Source organism: Myzus persicae, unplaced genomic scaffold (genome assembly GCF_001856785.1).
Source record: "Myzus persicae strain clone G006 unplaced genomic scaffold, MPER_G0061.0, whole genome shotgun sequence".
In the NCBI taxonomy this organism is placed as follows: Eukaryota; Metazoa; Arthropoda; class Insecta; order Hemiptera; family Aphididae; genus Myzus; species Myzus persicae.
Genome location: NW_019103935.1, coordinates 142097 through 165208, shown reverse-complemented (window position 1 = coordinate 165208; position 23112 = coordinate 142097). Strand labels below are relative to the sequence as shown.

General features: G+C 29.3%; 4 protein-coding genes across 9 annotated transcripts; 3 read left to right on the top strand and 1 right to left on the bottom strand.

Annotated features, from left to right (window-relative positions):
• Positions 1 to 978: 978 nt before the first annotated feature.
• Positions 979 to 4037, top strand: LOC111036626. Its single transcript, XM_022318721.1, has 4 exons — positions 979 to 1325; positions 1485 to 1611; positions 2733 to 2870; positions 3408 to 4037. The coding sequence occupies exons 1-4, from the start codon at positions 1210 to 1212 to the stop codon at positions 4020 to 4022; spliced, it is 996 nt and encodes a 331-aa protein (XP_022174413.1). The 5' UTR covers positions 979 to 1209; the 3' UTR covers positions 4023 to 4037.
• Positions 4038 to 5553: 1516 nt separating this feature from the next.
• Positions 5554 to 7998, top strand: LOC111036617 (ubiquitin-like modifier-activating enzyme 5). The gene is made up of 7 exons (XM_022318705.1): positions 5554 to 5921; positions 5994 to 6129; positions 6524 to 6720; positions 6788 to 6974; positions 7046 to 7173; positions 7238 to 7452; positions 7538 to 7998. The coding sequence occupies exons 1-7, from the start codon at positions 5767 to 5769 to the stop codon at positions 7780 to 7782; spliced, it is 1263 nt and encodes a 420-aa protein (XP_022174397.1). The 5' UTR covers positions 5554 to 5766; the 3' UTR covers positions 7783 to 7998.
• Positions 7999 to 8248: 250 nt separating this feature from the next.
• Positions 8249 to 18302, bottom strand: LOC111036609 (microtubule-associated protein RP/EB family member 1). 6 transcript variants are annotated; one of them, XM_022318696.1, is made up of 7 exons: positions 17937 to 18302; positions 15791 to 15964; positions 13292 to 13398; positions 12798 to 13032; positions 10642 to 10730; positions 10429 to 10578; positions 8249 to 8419 (listed from the first exon to the last, which is right to left on the bottom strand). In XM_022318696.1, exons 2-7 carry the CDS (start codon positions 15948 to 15950, stop codon positions 8357 to 8359), a joined length of 804 nt encoding a protein of 267 aa, XP_022174388.1. In that variant the 5' UTR covers positions 15951 to 15964; positions 17937 to 18302; the 3' UTR covers positions 8249 to 8356. The 6 variants fall into 6 exon arrangements, with proteins under 6 accessions (XP_022174388.1, XP_022174390.1, XP_022174385.1 ...); XM_022318698.1 differs by lacking the exon at positions 17937 to 18302 and adding an exon at positions 16880 to 17007; XM_022318694.1 differs by lacking the exon at positions 12798 to 13032 and adding an exon at positions 10869 to 11121 and having other exon boundaries at positions 8357 to 8419; positions 17937 to 18299.
• Positions 18303 to 20080: 1778 nt separating this feature from the next.
• Positions 20081 to 21888, top strand: LOC111036611 (dolichyl-diphosphooligosaccharide--protein glycosyltransferase subunit DAD1). The gene is made up of 2 exons (XM_022318699.1): positions 20081 to 20499; positions 21647 to 21888. The coding sequence occupies exons 1-2, from the start codon at positions 20292 to 20294 to the stop codon at positions 21775 to 21777; spliced, it is 339 nt and encodes a 112-aa protein (XP_022174391.1). The 5' UTR covers positions 20081 to 20291; the 3' UTR covers positions 21778 to 21888.
• The last annotated feature ends 1224 nt before the right edge of the window (positions 21889 to 23112 follow it).

Here is a 23112-nt window from a genome sequence, read left to right as displayed (position 1 = left end):
ATACTATGTCTATTTGATTGCTAGAATATAACATTTTAATTGACAATCTTATGTTATGTAAAAATATGAAGATAATATTATTTATATTATCGTAAAATAATTTGCAAATAAATATTAAACAATATTTGTGCCGTTTCCTTGAATAGGTGTGTAATGTCGTAATGATATGCTCACACATCATTATAACAATTCTTTAAAATGTAATAAATAACGGCCAGACTGTCAAACGTAGAAATCGGAAATCTCCAGACCCCAATAAATCATTGTCACTGACAAAATTGAAAATAGTCTAATTACATTATACGATCAGGGATTAAGAAATCGACACGTACAATTCAACAACCCCTCACGAGTGGCATGCGCACCACCAAACAGAGTAAGAACCTCTCTATACCGAATTCTACGAGCGACAACTTTTGACTCCTTATGACGAGCAATAATCGGTGCGTTTTATTATTTTGATTCAAGTATTTTGAGTAATTAATTTGTGTCACCTAAAACTCCTGCAGCATAACACAGAGACAGCTGAGAGTCAGGTAAGACATATTATAATATAAAACATATTATTAATGACTGCATTATGTTACATTATATGCACATACATTTATATTGTACAGTGTATTTGATCGAATTCTCGAATACACGACCTCGAGAGCCCTCCGACGATCAGGAAGAAGGTAATAGCGTAAATTGAGATAATTTTAAATACAATAAGTATTGGCAGGCGTCATATTTATATTTATGGATTGGTTATTCTCTTCTTATTTTTATTTTTAATATTTTGTTTATTCTATTTTTACGTTATTACAGGTGGTACTTTGGTAGCAATTAATACTTTGAATTAAATTAAATTAATTTAAAATATTCGATGATAAGTGGGTGCAACGTTCTAAAATTCTAGTATTATTTATTAATAGGCGGAATGGAAATACCCACTTGTGGTACCAATTTACTAATAATTAGCTCTATTTAGCCGGCCTAACCACAAAGCCACAATATGGCACTATGGCAGTTGGCACGTCTTAGCATGGATTACAGAATAACACAACATTATTAAGATATCAGAATTTACATTACTTTCTACTTATAAGTTAAATATTTTCTGTAACAAGTTACAGCTATGGGTACCAGCTTTTATTGTATCGCTCATTAGTCATCTTATTAATATTTCAATTTAATTTAGTAAAAGATCTATTATTTAACAGCAAGATGTTTTGTTGCGGAGTATGTAATGCCGTATTTACCGGCATATACCCGGAAACTGTTCTTGCAACTCCATGCGGACATTTATTCCACAGTGAATGCCTTAGCATGTGCTTCAACAAGTAGGCGACTACCTTTATTATTTATTTATCACTGGCAATCAATAGTATAGTATATAATATTATTTAACTATTGTTACTTGACTTTTTATATTAAATTGTCATTACTAATAAATTCTAATAATTAGGTATTTAAATTTAACTTAATGATATTGTTTCAAGGATGAACCTAGAAGTTGAAAATAGATGCCCGTTTTGTTCATCCAGCATGAAAACATCCCGAATTATCAAGTTACATCTCCAAGTATGTGCAAATTGGAAAGATACAGCAGCAGCATTAAAAAAACAGGTATAATAATTGTTTTTCAATAAAAAAGATTTTTAGTGAGTGTTATTGAATATCATATTAAGTTACCCATTCAAGAATAGAGTGAATAAAGACTTTAATTAAAGTAATTAAAGTAATTAAAAAATAAATATTTATGTATTGTGTTATACGAATGCTAGTTAATAGGTAAAAAATAAAAATATAACTGAAACATGTGATAAAATTGCCAACGTATTGGCCTAACGCTCAACCTCACCTCAACAAGTGTCATGTTATGTCATTTCATAGAAAACAAACTTGCATAATCCATCCTTATTCCCTTAATGACTCCACTCTTGAACTTGTATCCACTGTAAAAGATCTCGGGTTCTATCTAACTCCTTCTCTTTCTTTTGAACAACATATTGATGTTACTGTTGGAAGAGCGTTAAAAATTCTGGGGTTCTTAAAGTGCAACACTAGCTTTTTCACGTCCTCTACCTGTCTTCGCTCCCTCTATTTTTCCCTTGTCCGCTCTGTCTTAGAATATGGCTCAGTTGTATGGTACCCATATCTAGCCAAGGACCAATTACGTTTAAAACGTGTCCAAAACCACTTCCTTTCCTACACCGCTCTTATACTCAATATTGATCACCCACCCCATGATTACCTATCAATTAGAACTTCCTTAAATATACCTACTCTTGCATCTCGTCGTGTAGATGCCGATCTATCATTCATCACCTCTCTCCTTAACGGCTCAATAGATGCCCCGAACCTTCTGTCCTCTATCTCTTTCCGCGTTCCTGTGCATTTCACTAGAAATCACTCGTTACACCTTGTCTCCTCTTACCATACTAATTACTCCCATAATAATCCATTACATAGAATGCTCCGCCTACTTAATAGCTCCTGATCTGAGTTGACTATGTTGTTATTTATCTCTACTAAATATTTTGGTCCTTAGTTTTATTTTACTTTAGCATGTACTCTTTTTCACTGAACACTATTTAGTATAAGTTTAAACCTAAGTCTATAATTATTACAATGTATCTATAAATTGCCGTTTGGCGTTAAATAAATAAATAAATAGTTATATTATATTTTAGGTAGATACTTAATGAAATGTTTTATAAAATGTATACAATATTTGTTTTTATTAGGCCAATACAAGCATCATTAATTTAGATGAATCATTAATGAACAGCCCAGTAATGATGGAAACTTGTAAAGATTTGAACAATTCAAGCTTTGATGAAATTCAGGACAATTCTGTCTTAGGCTTAATGCCAAAATTACCGGTATTTAATATAATTTACTTACTCTATATTTTATGAGAATAACAACTTAATTGTTAATTGTTCCCAATATTTTAGTCATCTGTGCCTAATTTTTTAGAGTTAACCTATTTATTGGAACATTTTCTAAAATAATATTGTGACTAATGGCCTACATTGAACTCAAATTTGAAAAATGGCCTCTAAAGCTGAGTTTTTACTAAACTATTTCATGTTGAGTTAAATATAGTAAAATTAGATTTGTAGGTAACATGTTACCTTCTTTTTTACACACTTATTAAATATACGGAGCACAATATGAAACAATGTTGCAACAATTAGTGTCTTCCAATTTAAACAGTAAACACCTATTGTAATCTAATTTACTAATTAGTTACCTTATAAAGGCTTCAATTAAAGTATTTAAAAATACCAAGTATTAATGCTTTGTAATATACAAATTGTATTTATTCATTTTATTTCAATTAAATAAAAAATGTATAACTGAAACATTTGTTAAAACAGTGATGAAATATTTTGTAAAATTTTTGTTTTTATTAGGTCAATACAAGCATCATTAATTTGGATGAATCATTAATGAACAGCTCTGAAATGATGGAAAGTTGCTTAGATTTGAAGAGCTGTAGAAAAACTATGCTTACAACATCCCTATCGGGTATAATCCTGACAGAAGTAATGGAAAACTTTCTATCAATCTTGAATCATGTCATACAAAATTCCATTATACAAGAACGATCGCTAATGTCTGAAAAAAAATTAATTGATAGTGCTAGGGAAACTGGATACTCCAATATTATAATAATAACTATGAGCTTGGGATACCCAGTTGGTATATGTTTTATTGACTTAAAACAGAATTTGAAACTCAGTACTTCAGTAACATCGTATAAATGCTTTAGTGATACAAAGTCTATTAGTAAGAATACATGTTTAACCAAAAAAAATAAACAGAAATTAAATGTAGTCCAAGAATTTATTTATAGTTTTTTTACTCAGCCTGGAAATCTCTGCAATGTTAACACAATTTTATTTCCGTGCCATGATAATTGTACTGATATGAAATTTACTCATACTTTGGATAATTTAATGATAAGTTTTATCATCAAATTACCTTATTTTAATAATAATGAAGAGTATATCAAGGCTATCAATTAAATTAAAAGAAATTTGTTAACAATAGTGTCATGGTATATTTATATTTTATTTCCATGTAAAGACAAACAAAATGTTTTTATTATTTATTTTAATTTATTGCATTAATCTTACAAAAATATCATTTTATGAAAAAAAATATTTATTTATCATTATTTTTTGTTTTACTACTAATGTATGTTTAATTTTTTTCATATATAATAATACAGGCTGGGGACCAAATAAGATGTATAATAGTATGTTTTAAGGCAATCTTAGGTTGAAAGATTTAGAAAATTCAATTTTTAAGAATAAAAATTTGTATGTTACACGTGTACTTGAAATCCCCATAAAATAGTATTTAGTGATTTTTGAATGTAGTTCAATACTCTTAGCTGAACATTGTGTGACTGTATTATAATCTAATATTGTACTTTATTTTTAAAATTTTTAAATAATATATGATATTAAATTTTTTCAAAGAAATACTTTGAATGTTCTATCTTTTATGAAGATTGATATGTATATAATAGCAAGTTAAATAAACAAAAAACATTCCTCCTCCCCCAGAAAAGACACTGAAGTTGAAAATCAAAACATTTTTTTGAATAGAAACAAAGTTTACAAACATACAGAATTCCATCAATTTTGGAGTAAAAATTTGATTTTTTGATTTATGTATTTTTAAGATTTCCAAAAACAACCAAAAACCTGAATCTTTCAATATTGAGAATTGGTTCTACCTTTGTTAAAGCTATTCAAGGATCGGAGCAGATGAGACATTACATCAGCGGTTCTCACTTTTTTTTCGTGTACCACTGATGATTAAAAATAGAAAGATACAAACTTTTCATAGTTAAATACATTTATTTTTAATTAAAAATTCAGTAAAATACTATAGATATTATTTATTTATTAATACTAATTTATTAGTGTTTAAAAATTAAGTATGAATTAATTAACATTTCAATGAGAACCATGGATTTGTAGATTTAATATAGCGAAGATGAAATATCTGGTTCAGTGATACTTAAGGCCTTCCGTGTACTAACATGTAGTCTTTCGAGAACCGGTACATTAGATGATTTACGATCCCTTAAAATTTGTTTTTACTTTTTATAGTAAATTAGTTTGTTGGTAAATTGAGTTCTTAAAGTATTCATTTCCCAAAAAATTGATGGGTTATCTTGTTCTAGCGATTTTTTTATCGTACCATCCGCATGATACATATATTTCAATAATTTTTCTGTGGATATAGATTTTCTGATAGAAATAAAGTCTTTTATAGAGATTAATATATAAAGAAAAAATTGTAAGATGGCGACGATGGCGTTAACAGACGAATAGCTTGCAAAAAGACGTATCCCCGCACGTCTGGTTTTTCGTTGACAATTTTAGGTCCACTGGCAAATCTGTTCAGAAACAACGAAACGTTCAAACCACAGAATCGAACGTTCACGAGTTCTCCTAGTCTATGGTATATTGGTATACCTACCCATATAATAATGTAATCGCAATCGTCGTGTCCGTTACGTCTTATCAGCTCGGCGCGGTATTTATTTTGTTATTTTGTGAGTAGTGACACGCGTAATCTGCTTGATACTTTTATGTAGTTTGTACACGTCTGGTGTGCGCTGATGTAGAGCAACTTTTACTTTTACGTTCGTAGTCTTGCACTCTTGCCGCACACACGGTTACACTCTGTAACGCCTTCGTAGACGTTTCACTTGCAGCAGACTAATTGTATTTTTCGTGACCGTCCGCCAAAATGTCACTGGAAGATGTGGAAAACATCAAAAAGCGCATCGAGAACTTCAAGAAGACTCTGATAGAGCTGACAGAAGCGCCGGGCACAAAGGAGACTGCGGCGGAGCACAAGGTCCGTGAGATGTCCGCCGAAGTTGTTGATTCGAACCCTTACAGGTGAGTGCGGCGTCTGATGTCTGTGTCTAGTTGTGATTAATAACAATATATTTTATGACATGACTCTTTCAGCCGATTAATGGCTCTGCAACGAATGGGCATCGTGAAGAATTACGAGGACATCAGGAAATACACAGTGGTCGTGGTTGGTGTTGGTGGAGTCGGCAGTGTCACCGCAGAAATGCTCACGCGTTGCGGCATAGGAAAAGTAATGCCTGTTAATTAAAAATAAGTGCACCAAACTGTTTTTTCTCTCCAACCCACGATCAACATTACAAATTTCTTTGAAGCAGAATCTTTTTTATGTTGTTTGCTTTTTCATATTTTTAATTTTTAATATATAATAGTTTTTTTAAATTGTTATACTGTACATTATCATTCATAACACTAATACAAATTTTAAAAAATCCTAAAAAATTACATTGTACAAACATGGATACATTTTGTTGTATTAAGTTTGATTATCGGCTAATTCCCTTTTAATATTAAAGCTAACAATACATTTTAAATTAACTATGTTATGCGTGGGTCTAAGAAAGAAATCAAATGTGCTGACATTTCACTTGAGAGCTTGCCTGACACGTCTTTTATATTGTTTTCAGTTAGTACTGTTCGACTACGACAAAGTTGAGCTTGCCAATATGAACCGCCTCTTTTACCAACCGTCTCAAGCGGGTCTGAGCAAGGTTACAGCCGCATCAATGACATTGACAAGAATTAATCCAGACGTCAAGATTGAAACATACAATACAAACATCACTCTTACTGCCCAATTTGAAGAGTTCTTGAACGTCTTAAAGTATTTCTCAAATATTTTTGATGTGTATTATAAACAATGTATTAACATTTATTCTGCCTTTAAATAGGACTGGAGGAATTAATGGTGATCGAGTTGATTTGGTACTGAGCTGTGTAGACAATTATGAAGCCCGAATGACAATTAATGCAGCATGTAATGAATTAGGACTAAATTGGTTTGAATCGGGTGTTAGTGAGAATGCTGTATGTGGACATATTCAGTATATTGTGCCCGGAGAATCTGCTTGCTTTGCGGTAATATATATTGCATTAACACCAAAGTGAAACTTTTCATTCATTCATTGTATGATTACCAAAATTTATAGTGTGCTCCTCCATTGGTTGTCGCTTCTGATATAGATGAAAAAACTTTAAAAAAGGACGGAGTTTGTGCAGCAAGCTTACCAACGACAATGGGTGTTGTCGCAGGATTGCTTGTTCAAAATTCATTAAAGTAATTTTTACCATTTTATAAGTTGGTTAATTTACAATATAAATGTGCGGATGTTTTTTTTTAGGAAATTGCTAGGTTTTGGAACAGTATCGTGGTACTTAGGATATAATGCTTTATCTGATTTCTTTCCAAGCATGATGATTAAACCAAACCCAAATTGTAGTGATAATTTCTGTTTAAAACAACAAACCGAATTTAAAAATAGGGTGAAAGAGGAACCTGAGTGCACAAATGTAGATTTACCCGAAGATATAGTTACCCACGAAAATAATGAATGGGGTTAGTATTAAAATACATTATATATCATGTTATATCTAACTAATTACAATTTATTGGGTTCTTACTAATAAAAATAAATATTTAGGGATATCGTTAGCGGAAGATGAACCTACATTGTCAAATAATACAACAGAACTTGTTGAACCATTAAAAACTGAAAATGAAAATAAAAATAACAGCATAAAGAGTGATGAAGAATATCTATCACTGAATGAAGGAATAGAATTTGCTTATCAATCTGCTGATCGAACAGCTCCAAATGAAGAATCCTTAGTTAAAGACACCGAATTAAACATAGACGATCTTAGAGAACAATTGTCATTGCTATGATTACGTAACTATGAGTTTACGTTTAAAAAATGTATTCATGTTTTTAATTCACCTTTCATGAAACCATTGGTAATTTAAAATTGTATCCAATATAGACCATGTTAAAGTATTTTATATTTGTTCATACATAAATTTCAATTTAAGATAATAATAATTTAACAAAATATGTATTGTATGTATCATAATAGTTATAAAAAAACAACTTTGTGATACAAATTATGTTTTACTTTTTTTCTTTTTTTTAATAATTTTTATTGAATATTTAACAGGCAATTTCATAAAATAATAAATTATTATTACTAAATATATATATATGTAATATATGCATATATATTATAAATAAAAATAATTATTAATTTTAACTGATGGGCCGCTTATTTTATTTGAGCCATGGTGTAACGGTCATCTTTGAATAATTATAAATAATATAGAAACAAAGAAAAAAATTAAAAAGAAACGGTACACAATTTTGAACATGTGCTTTTAGCAGTTTATTATATAGCGTACTGTAAAATATAATAAATATCATTAAAAAAAATCATAATTAAGTAAAAAAATTAAATAAGAGACTCTATTAGTAAGCTTCATCATCATCATGATTGTTAGTATCAACCTCTTCTGGAGCAGCAAATCCTTCCTAAAATACAATAAATAATCATCTTATTAGAACAGTTATTTATTATTTTCAATATTATTTAATATATGTAATGTTAAAATGATGGTACATCTGCATGTATTGTCTTTGTTTTTGGGTGTCTTACAAATGTGCAACATAGAAAAAACTGTTGTCAAATTTATTACTACAATTCCACAACTCATAGAGAAGAACTTATCTATGTCATAGAGTTATTATCGTTTGGATAACATAAATAAAATTAATCAGTTTGAGAACATTAACTTTTTTTTTATCATTTAATAATTATTTGTTAGTGCTATCAAAAAAATTAAAACGCCAAGACAGATAAAGTTCTAGAGTGTTGTGGAATTTTGGTAATTCTACAATAAATACAGAGGGAGTATAGTTCAGAACAAAATAGTTTTTGCTATGTTGTACATTTTATAAGACAGAGACAACTTATGCAGGTGTAGCTTCCTCTAAATGTTCAACTTTGTGAGTATGCATCTATATAAATATTTATTATTTATAAATAATATAGATGCTAAAAATCATGGAAAATTAAAAACATATATGCCAGCCAGGTTGCATCACTAATCATCTATGGAATCAATAGTGAGCAAATGGTCCTTTAAACTTGATTTAGTGGGCTCATGATTGATCCATTAAATGAATACATTTTTCATGCAACCCGGTTATAATAGGGTTGTTAAAAACTGGCAAATCACAAGTAAAAAAGGAAATGCACTCTTGGGTGCACATGAATTATCCTTAGGAAGGACGGTATAACTAAACTCATCATTACTACCTTCTATCCTTTGTTTTTTTTTCATACGATGAATATTTATACCCAACAGCAATAACTTTTATAATAAAGAATTAATAAATTATTTTTTTGAATAATTACTTCCTCAAACTTTATAATAATTATTATATACATGTAATTGATTAGTATTTTCTTATTTTTTTCAAATTTTCTATGCAGTATGTATGACGGTTATTTCCAAATTTAATGTCCTTAGTGTTTTATTTTTAATTTATTACTCAGTTGCCACGGTTAAAAATAGTCTTCACATGTAATTATAGCATTAATTAAAATATTAAATAGAAGTTTTAACCTATGGTGACGCGGCAATACAACATTATACATCTCACTGTCGAACTACAATTATTAAACACTCTAGAACAGGAGTTCTCAATCTTGTATAGGCACAATTCCCCTTTTACCAATACAATTTTTTGATTACCCCTTCTCAGTAAATAAACTAATATTTATAAAAAAATCTTTAAGACTTATTTAGTATAGTAATGCTATATAATACCATATTAAACATGAAATTCACAAATTATATGCCCAAAATTTTTGAATTTTTTCCTTTAGTTAAATTTAAAGGATAGTCAACCAGACTTATACCCCCTAAACAATTTTGAGTACTCCCAAGGGTTAGAGAACAGTTTGAGAACCACCGCTCTGGAATATGGTTGAAAGCTTCTAATAAAAAATTGAATAACACAAAAGCAACAAAAATTACTTCTTTAGAAAATCTACAAAAGGAGTCAAAATTATGATATTTTTTTTTGTTGTTTTTAAAATCAAGAAAATCATTCAATTGTACATTCATTTACAACATATTCTTTACAGATGTTAAATTGTGAGTTGGATCGAGTATTTTGTAACTTGTACATTTTATTGTAACGTGTCTTGGTGGTTTTAATTAGAATAAAATTGTTAGGTTAAATATATTTTTGGAATGTCCAGTGACAATGTTTTTAGCCAACATTAAGTACAAAATTCCTTTAACAAAATAATTGATAAGTAGCCAAAAGAAGACCCTAAAAATCTAATAGTGAATAATCTAGTTATTTATAATTAAAATGTATAATAAATTACAAAATTGAAAATATAGAACATAATACGAATCCAAAGTATGATTTAAGATAATCAGTTATTAACATTAAGATTAATAATTGCATGATATTAGCAATCATTAACAAGTATTTGTAAAAAATAAAAACCCATTGTTACATACCTCAGTGGCATAAAGAATTTCCAATACTTTAGAGAATAATGGATGTTCACTTTCTTGTTCCTGGCATATCACCTCAATGTCACGCAATTTACCAAAATAGAAATCGCGTTCTTTTTCCAAGCCCTCAACTGTAACTCTCAATTCACTCATCTATAGTAAAAATAATTAAATAAATTACATTTTTGAAATGATCTATATTAATTCTGAACTTGCCTGTCTAGTAAGTTCATCAATTTTGTGATCCCCTCTATCACGCTGACTAGCTGGTGCTGCTGGTCTTGTTGAGGGTACACGATTAGACACTAAAAATCAATTTAATAAATTAAATAACAATAAATACAACATTGATTATTGAGTCAATTAAAAAAAAATTAATTAAAATCAAGCATAAAAAGCATAATATTGGGAATTTGGGATAATTTCGAGTTAAAAATACGAACTATTGCTGTTACTCGCGGGACGGAATAAACGATTTTGGGTGGTGGCATTTCTAGGCGGTACTGCCGCCGATGGCTTTTTGACAGGACCTGCTCTGGCTGCTGCACCGGCTGCTCCCATTCCCTCACCACTGCGCGCACCTACTGGGTCGTAATCATTCATTTGGTAATTGGTGTCAAAAAATTTTTTGAACCATTGCAAAAACTCGAAATTATCCTGAAAACGCCCCTTGACCAGCCTATCTATAGGTACTATCTGCAAAATAAAAATAAACAAAATGGATGAAATTTAAAAAAAAAATAAATATTTAAAAAAAAAATAATAATAATAAATAAAATTTTTTTTAAACTTATTAAAGCTTTTTCCACAAATATTCAATATCCACAATTATAAACGTGAAGGCAATATAATTTATATTTTAATCAAATAGTAAATAAATGATTATTAAATAGTTATTATTTAACATAATAAAATTAAAATGTTAAGATTATTAAATTACAGTGAAACTTCCATAAAACGAACTACCATTCAACAAATTTTTTTGAGAACCATGACCTCGATTGTTAATTACACGTAAATTTTCTCTGTATAACAAATCTGATGTTTCTATATAACGAAATAATTATTCGATAAAAACTGTTTTTGTAAATGTTGTCACTATCAAAATATGTTAAACATAGTTTAAAATTGTACATGAACAATGTATCCAATAAAGATAAGACATCGGTGGTAGGCAAACTCATTAGTTTTATTGCAGTATTTTAAATGTTATTGATATAGAAACTTTTTACAAAAAAAGTACAATTCATAAAAATAATAAGCAAACAAAACTCATTAATTATTTCTTTTGAATTATAAAATTAAAAACTAAATTAAACTGTAATATTATATTTGATGTTGTTTTTTACTTAACATATACAACATAGAAGTATATACATACATACAATACAATTTTTAAAAAAAGTTGAAAAAAAAAACGTAATTCTATTTAACGAATTCCTCCATATTACAAATTTTTTTTGCTGCTTATTCGACTTTGTTGTATTGAAGTTTCACTGTACATAATTGATTCAATCTTAAAGAGTATAACAATAATCCTTGAGATTCAATTATGGCATTTTAGAGAAAACGTGAAAAATGAGAATAAATTAATTGATAAATATTTTCTTTTTTTTGCTTAAGAAGTTGTCTATACTCTGTTCTACAAGAAAACATGCCAGTTCTCTGCATCCCCCCTTCTGCTTCACCATGCTATCAAAACTGGTTTTCCTGTGACAAGGTGTCACATGGAAATGCGGAGGAAACCAATTTTGGCCGAGCTGCGGCATATTGTCTTGTGAAACAAAGTAAAGCATCAATTTTATTAGGTATTTTGTTACTATGAAATAAGTCCGTTTAACATGAAAATTTCAAACAACAAGTTTTATGATTTGTAGAATGAAATTTAATATTATTTTTATTAAAATTGTATGGAAATCTAAAAATATAGTAAAACATATATAACTATTGAACATCAATTATAATATATTATAATTATATAATATTCTATCCTATAAAACAATAAAAACGAACAAAAATATAAAAACAACTATTTAAAAAAAAAGGAATCAAATAAAATAAAACTTTAAATACCAACATTCTATCTAAAATATGATTTAACTATAAAGAAATTTGTATACATTCCATATTCAATGATATTGCTATTCTTTTTTTATTTTACAAAATAGAATTTTGTAAATAATAACTAATACAAAGCCTATAATTATAAAGTATCATATTATATTGACATGCAGGAATAAGTATTTTTAAGAAATAAATAAATATTTAACTTTTTTCTTTTTGCAAATGAAAATTAAATCTAAGTTTTGAATGTTCACTAATTATAATTATCCTGACTAATAAACACACAAAAATTGAGTATTTATTAATACCATGTCCATAGGACGGGCTTTTATAAGCGCGAGCAGCTTGTGGTACACGATATGGTGGAGGTGCTTGAAAACCACAGACTTCTGCTGCACCAGAACCAATCATAACACCACCACGAGCATCAAGGCCATCATAATCACGTCCATCATAATTAGCATCAAAGAACTTTTTGAACCATTGTAAAAATTCAAAATTATCTTGGAAACGTCCTTTGATTAAGCGGTCAACAGGTATCACCTGTAAAGTAATTTTTTACCATCCCAATTGTGGGTTAATACAAAACCCATAAATATAACACCCAACGTATTATAACTGATACACAGTATATTATAAAATTATGAAAATTAATAAAATATACAGTATTGTTTCTACCTACATTTATCTAACTTTAGTAGAAGAATGTAGACTTATTTTAAATCTTAGTAAATTAAATATTTAAAAATTAATTTTGTTATTGCCTACAATTTTTAAAATATGAACTAAACTTTCAACATACCTTGTCAACTGCCATCTTTTTAAAAGCTCCTTGAAGTATTTTAAAATTTTGTATATATTCATGTTCAAGATTTGTTCTAAACTTGACTCGTTTCATTTGCACACTACCTATAAAATCAATTATAATGAAAATTTAATGAATAAAACATTTTTATAAAAAGTTGACATAATGTGGAATCATAAACTATTTTTTGAGTTTTTTAGGAAATAATAATATAAGCCTTAAAGGTATAAACTATAAGATACTTTAGCCATAATTATTCATATATGTTAAGTAAGTTTAAGTACTAAATTATGATTTTAATAATGAACTAGATATAAACAAGTACCTACAATTCTAGGTTTACTATTATAAAGACAAGTTTATGATGCTTTGTGAAGGTCAAATGTATATTCTAACATATAATTAAAGAGAGAACACCTTAACAGTTACAGTTTGTTTCAATATAATGATTTTAGTAAGCATTAGTTAAAATTTGTAATAGAAGAAAATTATTTTTATGACTGATAATTTTTTCAACATTGCCATGAATGAACATTTGGATACACAAGTGTGAAGAATTTTTAAATATTAAAAATATGTTTTGACATTGTTATACTATCCAAGCATTTCTAATATTTTATAATTTAGATTCATTTTTTTTCAATACTTTAATTAATTAACTAATTCACCAAATATTTATTAAAAATTGTATTAATATTGTACCACTTCAAATTTTGTTCATAAAATATAGGTTTTTTTTTTATTTCTCATAATAATTATACAATCTATACTAGGTAGGTAGCATAATAAATATATTAAATGAAAAGAGACTTAAAAGAAATAGGAATATGTGGTTAAGAAGTCAACTATTGGTGACTCTTTGCTTGAGGGGTGTTTGTGAAATGATAAGGTACTAAGATATTGGGAGTTTGCAATTTGGAGTTTAGGTGTATTTAATGCAACAGATGTCTGTACCATCTCCTTTTCAGTCGACAGCTAGGATCATCAGGGAGCGTTAAGGTATTTAAGTTACTAATTAATGGGTTATTATGGTTTGCCAAATGTGAGAAAAATTGCTTGTAAAATATTACAGATTCTTCTTTTGACGTTTAAACATGTTAATCATGGTGGAGTGTTAGATTTGAAATGTATGGCAAAGTATTAGTAAGTTGATGTAAAGTTTTGATAAGTTTGGATTTTGTGTAGATTCAATTATTTTTCCAAACCCCATAGTTGAAGACCGTAAGTCCAGATTGGTTTTAAGAATGTTTTGTCGCTTAGAAGTTTATTTTTTAATTTTGTGCATTTATTTTTTACATACATAGTTTTGAGCATACGAAAACGAGTTTAAAATTTATCTTTTAGATCTGATGTGTGGGTTTGAGGTTCTTTTGTCTAGGATGAGGCCTAAATACTTCACTGTATCGGGAATATAGGTTTAGTATAAAAATACTAACTGTACAATATGTTAGGATTTGACAAATTAAGTCATGTGAACCAAACCGTATTCATTTTTTGTCTTTCAAACTACAGTTGACTGAGACATTACAAAATTTTATTAAGTAATACTAAATTATACTTGTCACCAGTTATTATATTCATTTACGATTTACAAATATTGTTGATAGTTTAAGAGGACGTGATACCTGCATGTGTTGTCTCTGTCTTACAAGTTAGCAGAACACGTGTAGCTCCGTTAGTTTAAAAATTAATGCGAATTGATCTCTTATAAAATCTAAAGGTAAGATTATTATCTAGGCAACCTCATAGGTTTTTTATTATATTTTAATTTTAACGTGAGTTATGAGTATTTTAAAATTGTAAAATTTTTATACATCTTAAAATACATATAACTCGCGTTAAAATAAAAATATAATAAAAAGCCTATGAGGTTGCCTAGATAATAATCTTACCTTTAAATTTTATAAGGGGTCAATTCACTTTAATTTTTAAATTAACAGAGCTACACGTGTTCTGCTGAGTGTACAATTTGCTACGTTATGCACTTGTAAGACGGAGACAACACATGCAGGCATCACGTCCTCTTAACAGAAATAATATATTTTATTTTAATGGGCGGGTTATGTTTTTAATACATACATGAAATATACATATATTTTAGTTTTATTTACAGAAAAACACATCAGTTATACTCATAAGATACAGTTTATTCTTATTCTAAGGAGGGGTCGTCCAAATTGGCTGATTGAATTAACCTATGAATTGGTTCGTTAAACATTTAATTGGTAGAGCATATAGGCATTATAGGCGGATACAAAAAAAGGATCATTTAGATGGATACAATTATTTACTATTTAATAAACCTTCTAATAAAAATTTTGTTTATAACACCCATACATTGCATAAGACATTGGAACATAGAAAAGAATTGGACTATTACAAATATTTGTTGAACAGTTTGTAATATAATTATTTATACCTACCTACATTTTAATAAAACAAATTAAATACATTAAAATCTATTAATTTTATAATTTAGTAATTATAATTACTTACCAGGGAATAACATATCCATAAATTGACAGTAAGCAGCACCTGAACATAGTTCTTCTATTTTCGTAAAACTTGCAGACAGAGTATCGTTTACCCATGCTAACATGTCATGACGACTTAGGTTATCAGATGTGACATTAGTTGAATACACATTTATAGCCATATTTGATTGAGGTTCTAAAAAAATATAAAATATGTTTATATTATTACTAATAACAAATATTTGAGTAATATAGCTTAAACATTTTTTTTTTTTAACAAAATTCAATATAACGCTATCTGTTACAATTAATGAACAATAAACTTAAGTAATAAAAATAGAACAAAATAGACGGAAGAGACCAACCATCGAAGGTACTTCAGCAAGAATATAAATATATAATATATATAATTTAATAAATTTAGCTTAAACATAATGTATAAAAAGTACCTAAATAGCAAACAAACTACAATGTATTGTTAACTACAACTTCTTCTAAGTTCACTGATACACATATTAATATTTTAATTAACTGCTATGACAATATTACAGTTTAAAGTAACTATTTCAGTAGGAGATCCAAGATGATTCAAATATTAATAAATTTCTTAAATTGCCTATTAAGTACCTACATGTTATTCTTAAAAAAATCTCCCACTCATAATTTTAATGGATTTTTTTTTCAGATTGAAACATTTTTGTTGTATAATTTATACCCTTATTATAGATACTAAAAATACTAAGGTAAGTTATAAAAACTAAATATTTCTTTCATGTAATTAATTTTGATTTTAAATTAGGTAATTGAAATTTAAGTTCCTAGGAAATAAAAATTTCAATTTCTTAAGTCAACAACGAAAAAGTATTAAATACACAATATCGATCTCTCATCTATTTATTACTCGGAGATAATTACATGCAGAAACATGTTTATACTGTGTATCTATCAATGAATATAAGAGGGTATTAATTATGGCATCTTTATTGGGTAATTAATAATAACACTAACAGCGAACACACAATTTTATATTTAATTCTAAATCACAATTAATTATGATTTTACAAAATACGACATGTATTGAGGTTTTTAAAATTAAGAAAATGTACGGTACTTGCGCTAATTGGGTACTGGAACCGTGTAAAACGAGCAATTACTGAACGTGATAACGTAGTTAATATCGAATACAAAATATGGTAAAGAGTGACGACGACCGTCAGCGTTATAAATAAATCAATTGACCACAAGCAAAATATTACCATATATGCACTATTGAGTGAAACAATCGGCCGATTAGGAGGTAACGCGGATTGCGGCTGACAAACGGATCGGAAAAACCTTGAAAAACGGCATCCAACAGATTTAAGGTTAAAGCGGCTTGTATGAATAACTATAATCTATATAGTAACGGCGACAACGATAGCGCGGATGACGATGATAATAATGATAAATTATGATAATAATTAATAGTAATAATAAGAATAGGAACGTCTCTAGTTGGGCGTGCTAGGACGGCGCGCGACAATCACCGGCAGGATGGGCGGCGAGCGTTTAACGGCGAAAAATCGGACGTTGAAAACTAGAAAGTGTTTGAATCGGTGTCAACACGCACACGCACGATGGTTTTCTGGCTTTTGACGTTCGACAAACCGTTTTGGCTCGAAACGGGGGGAAATCGACCGTTGCGCAACGGCCACCGATTCGAATTTTGGCGTGGTCGGACGACGGTGTCGCCTGAGAAGAAACTTAAAGGCTTCGCGGTGCCCACGGAAAAACGTTATCACACGTCCGGAGTCTGGTCTGGACCTCCGGGACACAAGTATAGGTATACAAGTACTCGATGAGATTTTATTTTTAATAAAAAATTACTACCTTTGCGGTACGCGCGGGAATCCAGCGAGCAACTCCACCACCCCCACCCATATTACGTGGGAGAATGGGTAGGGTATTACGATATATGCACGGAGTACGGCAAACGCGGCAACGAATAAGGTCACGTCATCGGGCGCCCGCGGGGAGGTACACTGACCGTGCCCAATCGCTGTATAAGGAGAAGTTTCCGTTAAAACGATCGCGTAAATTGATCGTTCTCGATTGACGCCTTCTCGGAAAGGCGAGAGCGGGCGAGCGAGTAGAGTGACGAGAACGAAATCGGGACGTTGAGCACTTACCTGCGGAAACGACGATTCCGTCGAATGCAGTTGTCCAGTCTCGAACTGTTGTTTATTTATCGTTTGATCGGTGTTCGCCGCGAGTATGATTTCTCAATAATTGTCCGTATGCTCTAAGTGCTGCAGCCGCAAGACTGAGTCAGTGGCGAGTGAGAGTGACTGACGCGATAAGGAAAAGTGATACAAAACTAAATTGCATCGAGTAACGACTGAGGGACGAACGTGAGTCGTGACTGAGCGTCCCAAATTCCCGATCGAAGCGATTGCGGACAGAAGACGATATTAGTTACTAAATAGTAGAAAAAAAATAAACGAAAAGTCGGAATTTTCCCACTCGACGAATCACGTCGGGGACCTCGGTGACGCGCTCGGCAACGACGACGGCTGCCGATGAGTATTTTTTTTTCTTTTTGTGGTAGCCTGAACGACACCAGTTACCTGGTAACCTGCTGATCGCGGGGGCACCTCACCTAAAAAACCAGACAACAAGCAGGCTGGTGTCAGCAAATTATTATACAACCACGATTAAAGATACTAATCTCCATCCTGATACGTGATAACAGCTATTCGATTTTTAGGAGATCAGTTGAGCCAACGACGAATTCCAAAAATCTCTCGAACGTGTATCTATATTACAATCGCGAATTAAGATAATGAACTTGACTAAGGAAGAGGGAAAATTTAAAAATATAGAAAACATTTTTTTCGTTTTGATGAAATTGGAGAATTTTGTATTACCTACTCCAAAAGGTTCCATCGAATATGAAAAAATTATCGACCAACCGATTTACCATAAAAAGTATTATTGAACCATGACATTGTCAATCATTTACTATTTTTATGAAAGACAATTCTGGTAGTTATTATTTTATTCGTACAATCCAACTTGTAAATATTTGGTACAATGGTATTTATTATAGATTTTGCATGGATACATACTATAGTATTTTGTTTGTGTTAATAATTTATTTTTTAGCTATTTAGTATTTATTCTATTTCGTTGTTTTGCTTAAATGTGTATCTACCCCGAAATTGTGTCATAAACTGTACCTATACAATTTTGTAACGATCATATTATATAACAATAATTGTATGATCGTTTTGGTCTAGTAACTATTAAATACCAAGTTCCAAGTAGACACTAGCCAGTATGTTCTATTGTTAAATTAAAATAAATGAACTAAATTAAAATTAAAATGTAAAAAAATTGTTTTTATATAATTTCAATTATAACATGTTAACATTTTGTCATTTTGAAACTAGCCAGCCGTGGGTTCTATCTATATCCTAAAAAATAGGCGCTCTATATCACCCCCGTCCCCATGTACCCATATACATCTTCCTGGGGCCAATAATGAATACAGGACAGGACTCGCAGTATATTTTGATTTTTGACGTCGACGAGAAGGGTGGGCCAAAAATCGTCTGGCAGCGACCGCGACATAATATTGCTTCGCGACCTTATAATCCTATATGGCTATATGCATGGATGCAACGTCGGTTGTGTTAAATCGATACTCGTGATCGACATGACAACGCGGTGTTCAGGAGCCTTTTTATTTTGTTCTGGTGTAATTTAATGTCTTTTGCTAAGGGAGACACATCTTCGACGTGATGAGTTTTTATATCACTTATACAGTCATACAGACATACAGTTCTACCTAATATAGTTTTTACTCGATGTGTGATTAACTGTAAAATGTCGTAACTCGTAAATGAACTGCAGAATTAGTGTCATAAATAATAATTAATAATCCAAAAAATCAGAATGATATCGAAAAAACGGGTACATCGTATTTACGTCGTTAATAAACGCGCAAAGCGCGATCCGAGTGTTCTCGGAACCATGCGCGTATTAGGTCATTAGATTGCGCAGTTTGGCTACAGAATAGATTAGGCCACGGTCTTAGAAGATATCTTCAAAGACCGTGGATTAGGTGGTACTCGATCGCCATGAATAAATAATATTATATCATAGATATATTAAATTATTAACTAGTAAATATTATTTAATATGTCTATGTATTATATTATATCTACGCGGTTTCGTCCATGAACCGGCGAGTTCGCTGTTGATAACACGTACTCGTTTTTGATTACTTTATTTTTTAGTGATAACGTCACGACCACGTAGATGATAGTATTCACTAGTCACTACCCATAATCAAAAACACTAGAATATTATACGTAGACTTATTGAATATTGTCACGGCGTTTGTTTTGTTGTTAAATGTTAATTATTAATTATTATTGTTGATTGTCGTTCTGTCTATTCATCTCATATTCAACGACGACCAATCACAACTAATTTATAATAGTGTTTTAGTTGGAAAAAAAATCCAATAGTTTCTGAAAATGGCCAAAATCTTAGGAATTGTTTCAAAGTTTTACGATGATTACACGAAGACAACATCGAAAAAACTTAAGATAATCGATGCTTATTTGTTGTACATAATGCTGACTGGAATCGTACAATTTGTATACTGTTGTTTGGTCGGAACATTCCCATTTAACTCGTTCCTCAGTGGTTTTATTTCATCAGTTAGCTGTTTTGTACTCGGCGGTAAGTAATAAGGTACTGGTAGTATCTACTACCTACAAGAATATTATTTATTTTTTAACTATTATATTCTTATTATAGTAACAGTTACACAATTACAATTATGTTGATGTTCATTAGTTGTTTCAGACATTAGACATTTTCTTGCAAATACTCATCGTACTTAAGGTCTCAAAATATCTAATAGTTCTTTGTGAAACTCCCAAGTTTCAACGAGTTCACAAAAAATGGGTTTTTTATATTTTTTAGTAAGATTTAGCATTAGCAAGCTTAAAAATAATTCAATGTGAACAATAACTTCACATATGTCCAATTTAAGTAATATTTTGAAATTATGTTTTAAAGCTTAAAATTTATTTTTTAGTGATTTAAATGCATTAGGTATGTACCTAATATAATATGAAAATATAATGATCAATTGATCAATCATTAGTTACACAATTGTAAGGTACATATATCTGGAGATTCCTTTATCATTGGACACTCATTATTTCAACAAGTTAAAATAAATTAGAAAAAAAAATTATTACATGGTTTCTAGTCATTAAAAAACAAGATTGTTAAAATATCAAATTTTTACTTTTTTGAACGACATCATTCAGTGTTACTTGAAGTTAGAACTAGTACCTAGTTTTAGTTAATAGTAGTATTTAAAGTTTTAACGAGCTTAAATGGAGAAACCATATAAAAAATCTTTCTTTCAAAAACATTAGTAGTTTTTTAATAATAAGTATTCTGCATTAAATAATTTACCTGGTGTAAATAAATTATTTTAAAATTTATTAAAATGGCATTTAAAGTCAATATAATTTTAATAAAATAATTATTTTTCTTCAATCATGCATTTATAAATACCTTTGACATCATTACTTCGCATTATTTTGTCTATTTAATGACTATAGGTACTTTTCCACTAACCCGACTACTGCTCGGTGCTGCTATTACAGTGAGTTTCAATTCCTATATAGTTTTGACTTGATAGTCCTATCTGTTAATACACTTGTATTATCATGTATATTAGTATTACCACAGAATAAATAGAACTGAATCAAAATAGATTGTACATGAGTCCTTAATGTTGTTATGGGTGGTGTCAAATCCAATTATTTATGTAATAATTCTAATTGTTTTAATATATATTTTGTTTTAGTATGTTTACGATTACAAGCGAATCCACAGAACAAAGCACAATTCAGTGATATTAGTCCAGAACGTGGTTTTGCTGATTTTATTTTTGCACATATCGTCCTTCACTTAACTATTGTAAACTTCATAGGTTAAATTCAACATTAAGATTCAAATTTATATTGCATTTTACGGCTTCATTTTTTTTCTAAATATATTTTGTGTAAATAAAGGGTTAAATAAATATAATTTATACTTATACACATATTTATGCTTATTTTTATTCTTCATCAAAAATAATAAATTTAATATCATTTTTACATTTTTAACTTATTTAAACATATTAATATAATATATACTAAAAACTACTATTTATCTAATAATTAAAATATTTAAACTTATGTAATATAGGACTTACAATTTGACTAGGATCTGAATGTTAACATAATTCTGTCAATACATACAATTTTATAATTACTTAAGTACATTAAATATTTTAGGTAGTAAATTTATTGAAATGTAGAGGTGATAAGAAGTGCAAAAAAAGTCTCCTAATATAAGTTTATCACAAAAAAATATATATGTTTTAAATATAAGATACATTAATTTACATGACAGGTCTTGACTTTATATAATACCTTCCATTTCATTACAAATAATCAATAAAAATAAATATATGTTATAAATGTATGAATGTATTAATAAGAAGAAAAAAGGCTCATATTTATACCATGTTACAAAAAATTATTTGAGAAGTATTCACTTTACAATAAATGTTCTAAAAAAAGTTTGCATCACAATTATTTTCTTTGTAAAACAAGTTTACTTCAATTCTGGGCCTTCTTTCTTATAGTCGTTGATGATAATTAAAAATATAATTTTTTTAATATAAATTGGTCGCCTACATATTTGTGGTTTTTGCCAAGGTATACAATTGAATATCTTTTTTCTAAATTATATAAATTTTAAATCTTGCATAACTATTGTACCTTCACAACATTCTGACAAATACTAAAATTAAAAAAAAAATTAATTCAAAATATTTTATAACATTTTATATATATATTATATAAATGTTACACCCAAGTCTAATTATTTATAACAGTAGTACTAACTACTACATTTTATAGAAAAATCACTCAATCTCAAACTTGGAATTGTAATGACAAACTGTTAACAGTTTACTGCAAACCCTATACATTATGTATTATACATATACAATTGGCCCATTAAATGAATAAACATGTTTCTTTATCCATTTCGACAATATTTTTGTTGTAACTATAAACTACACTGAGCAATTTTACAATGTGTTTTTATAACCATTTACATCTGTGATTACAATTAAGAATACAATTTTCCCATTTTTAATTGATAAATGCAATAATTAATAAATTTAACAATAGTTTAGCAATATTTTAACCCATTGAAAATATTTGTTTTGTAAAATAATCCCAGGTGAGACTTAAATCACAATTAAAGTAGTAAAAG

Coding starts and splice junctions, on each gene's coding strand:
- LOC111036626 (XM_022318721.1), top strand. CDS start 1,210: ATGTTTTGTTGCGGAGTATGTAATGCCGTATTTACCGGCATATACCCG. Junction 1,326..1,484: donor CTTAGCATGTGCTTCAACAA/GTAGGCGACTAC, acceptor TATTGTTTCAAG/GATGAACCTAGAAGTTGAAA. Junction 1,612..2,732: donor CAGCAGCATTAAAAAAACAG/GTATAATAATTG, acceptor TGTTTTTATTAG/GCCAATACAAGCATCATTAA.
- LOC111036617 (XM_022318705.1), top strand. CDS start 5,767: ATGTCACTGGAAGATGTGGAAAACATCAAAAAGCGCATCGAGAACTTC. Junction 5,922..5,993: donor GTTGATTCGAACCCTTACAG/GTGAGTGCGGCG, acceptor TGACTCTTTCAG/CCGATTAATGGCTCTGCAAC. Junction 7,453..7,537: donor CCACGAAAATAATGAATGGG/GTTAGTATTAAA, acceptor ATAAATATTTAG/GGATATCGTTAGCGGAAGAT.
- LOC111036609 (XM_022318694.1), bottom strand. CDS start 15,950: ATGGCTATAAATGTGTATTCAACTAATGTCACATCTGATAACCTAAGT. Junction 13,399..15,790: donor TATGGATATGTTATTCCCTG/GTAAGTAATTAT, acceptor TTGATTTTATAG/GTAGTGTGCAAATGAAACGA. Junction 10,731..10,868: donor TCCCGCGAGTAACAGCAATA/GTTCGTATTTTT, acceptor ATTGATTTTTAG/TGTCTAATCGTGTACCCTCA.
- LOC111036611 (XM_022318699.1), top strand. CDS start 20,292: ATGGCCAAAATCTTAGGAATTGTTTCAAAGTTTTACGATGATTACACG. Junction 20,500..21,646: donor TAGCTGTTTTGTACTCGGCG/GTAAGTAATAAG, acceptor ATTTTGTTTTAG/TATGTTTACGATTACAAGCG.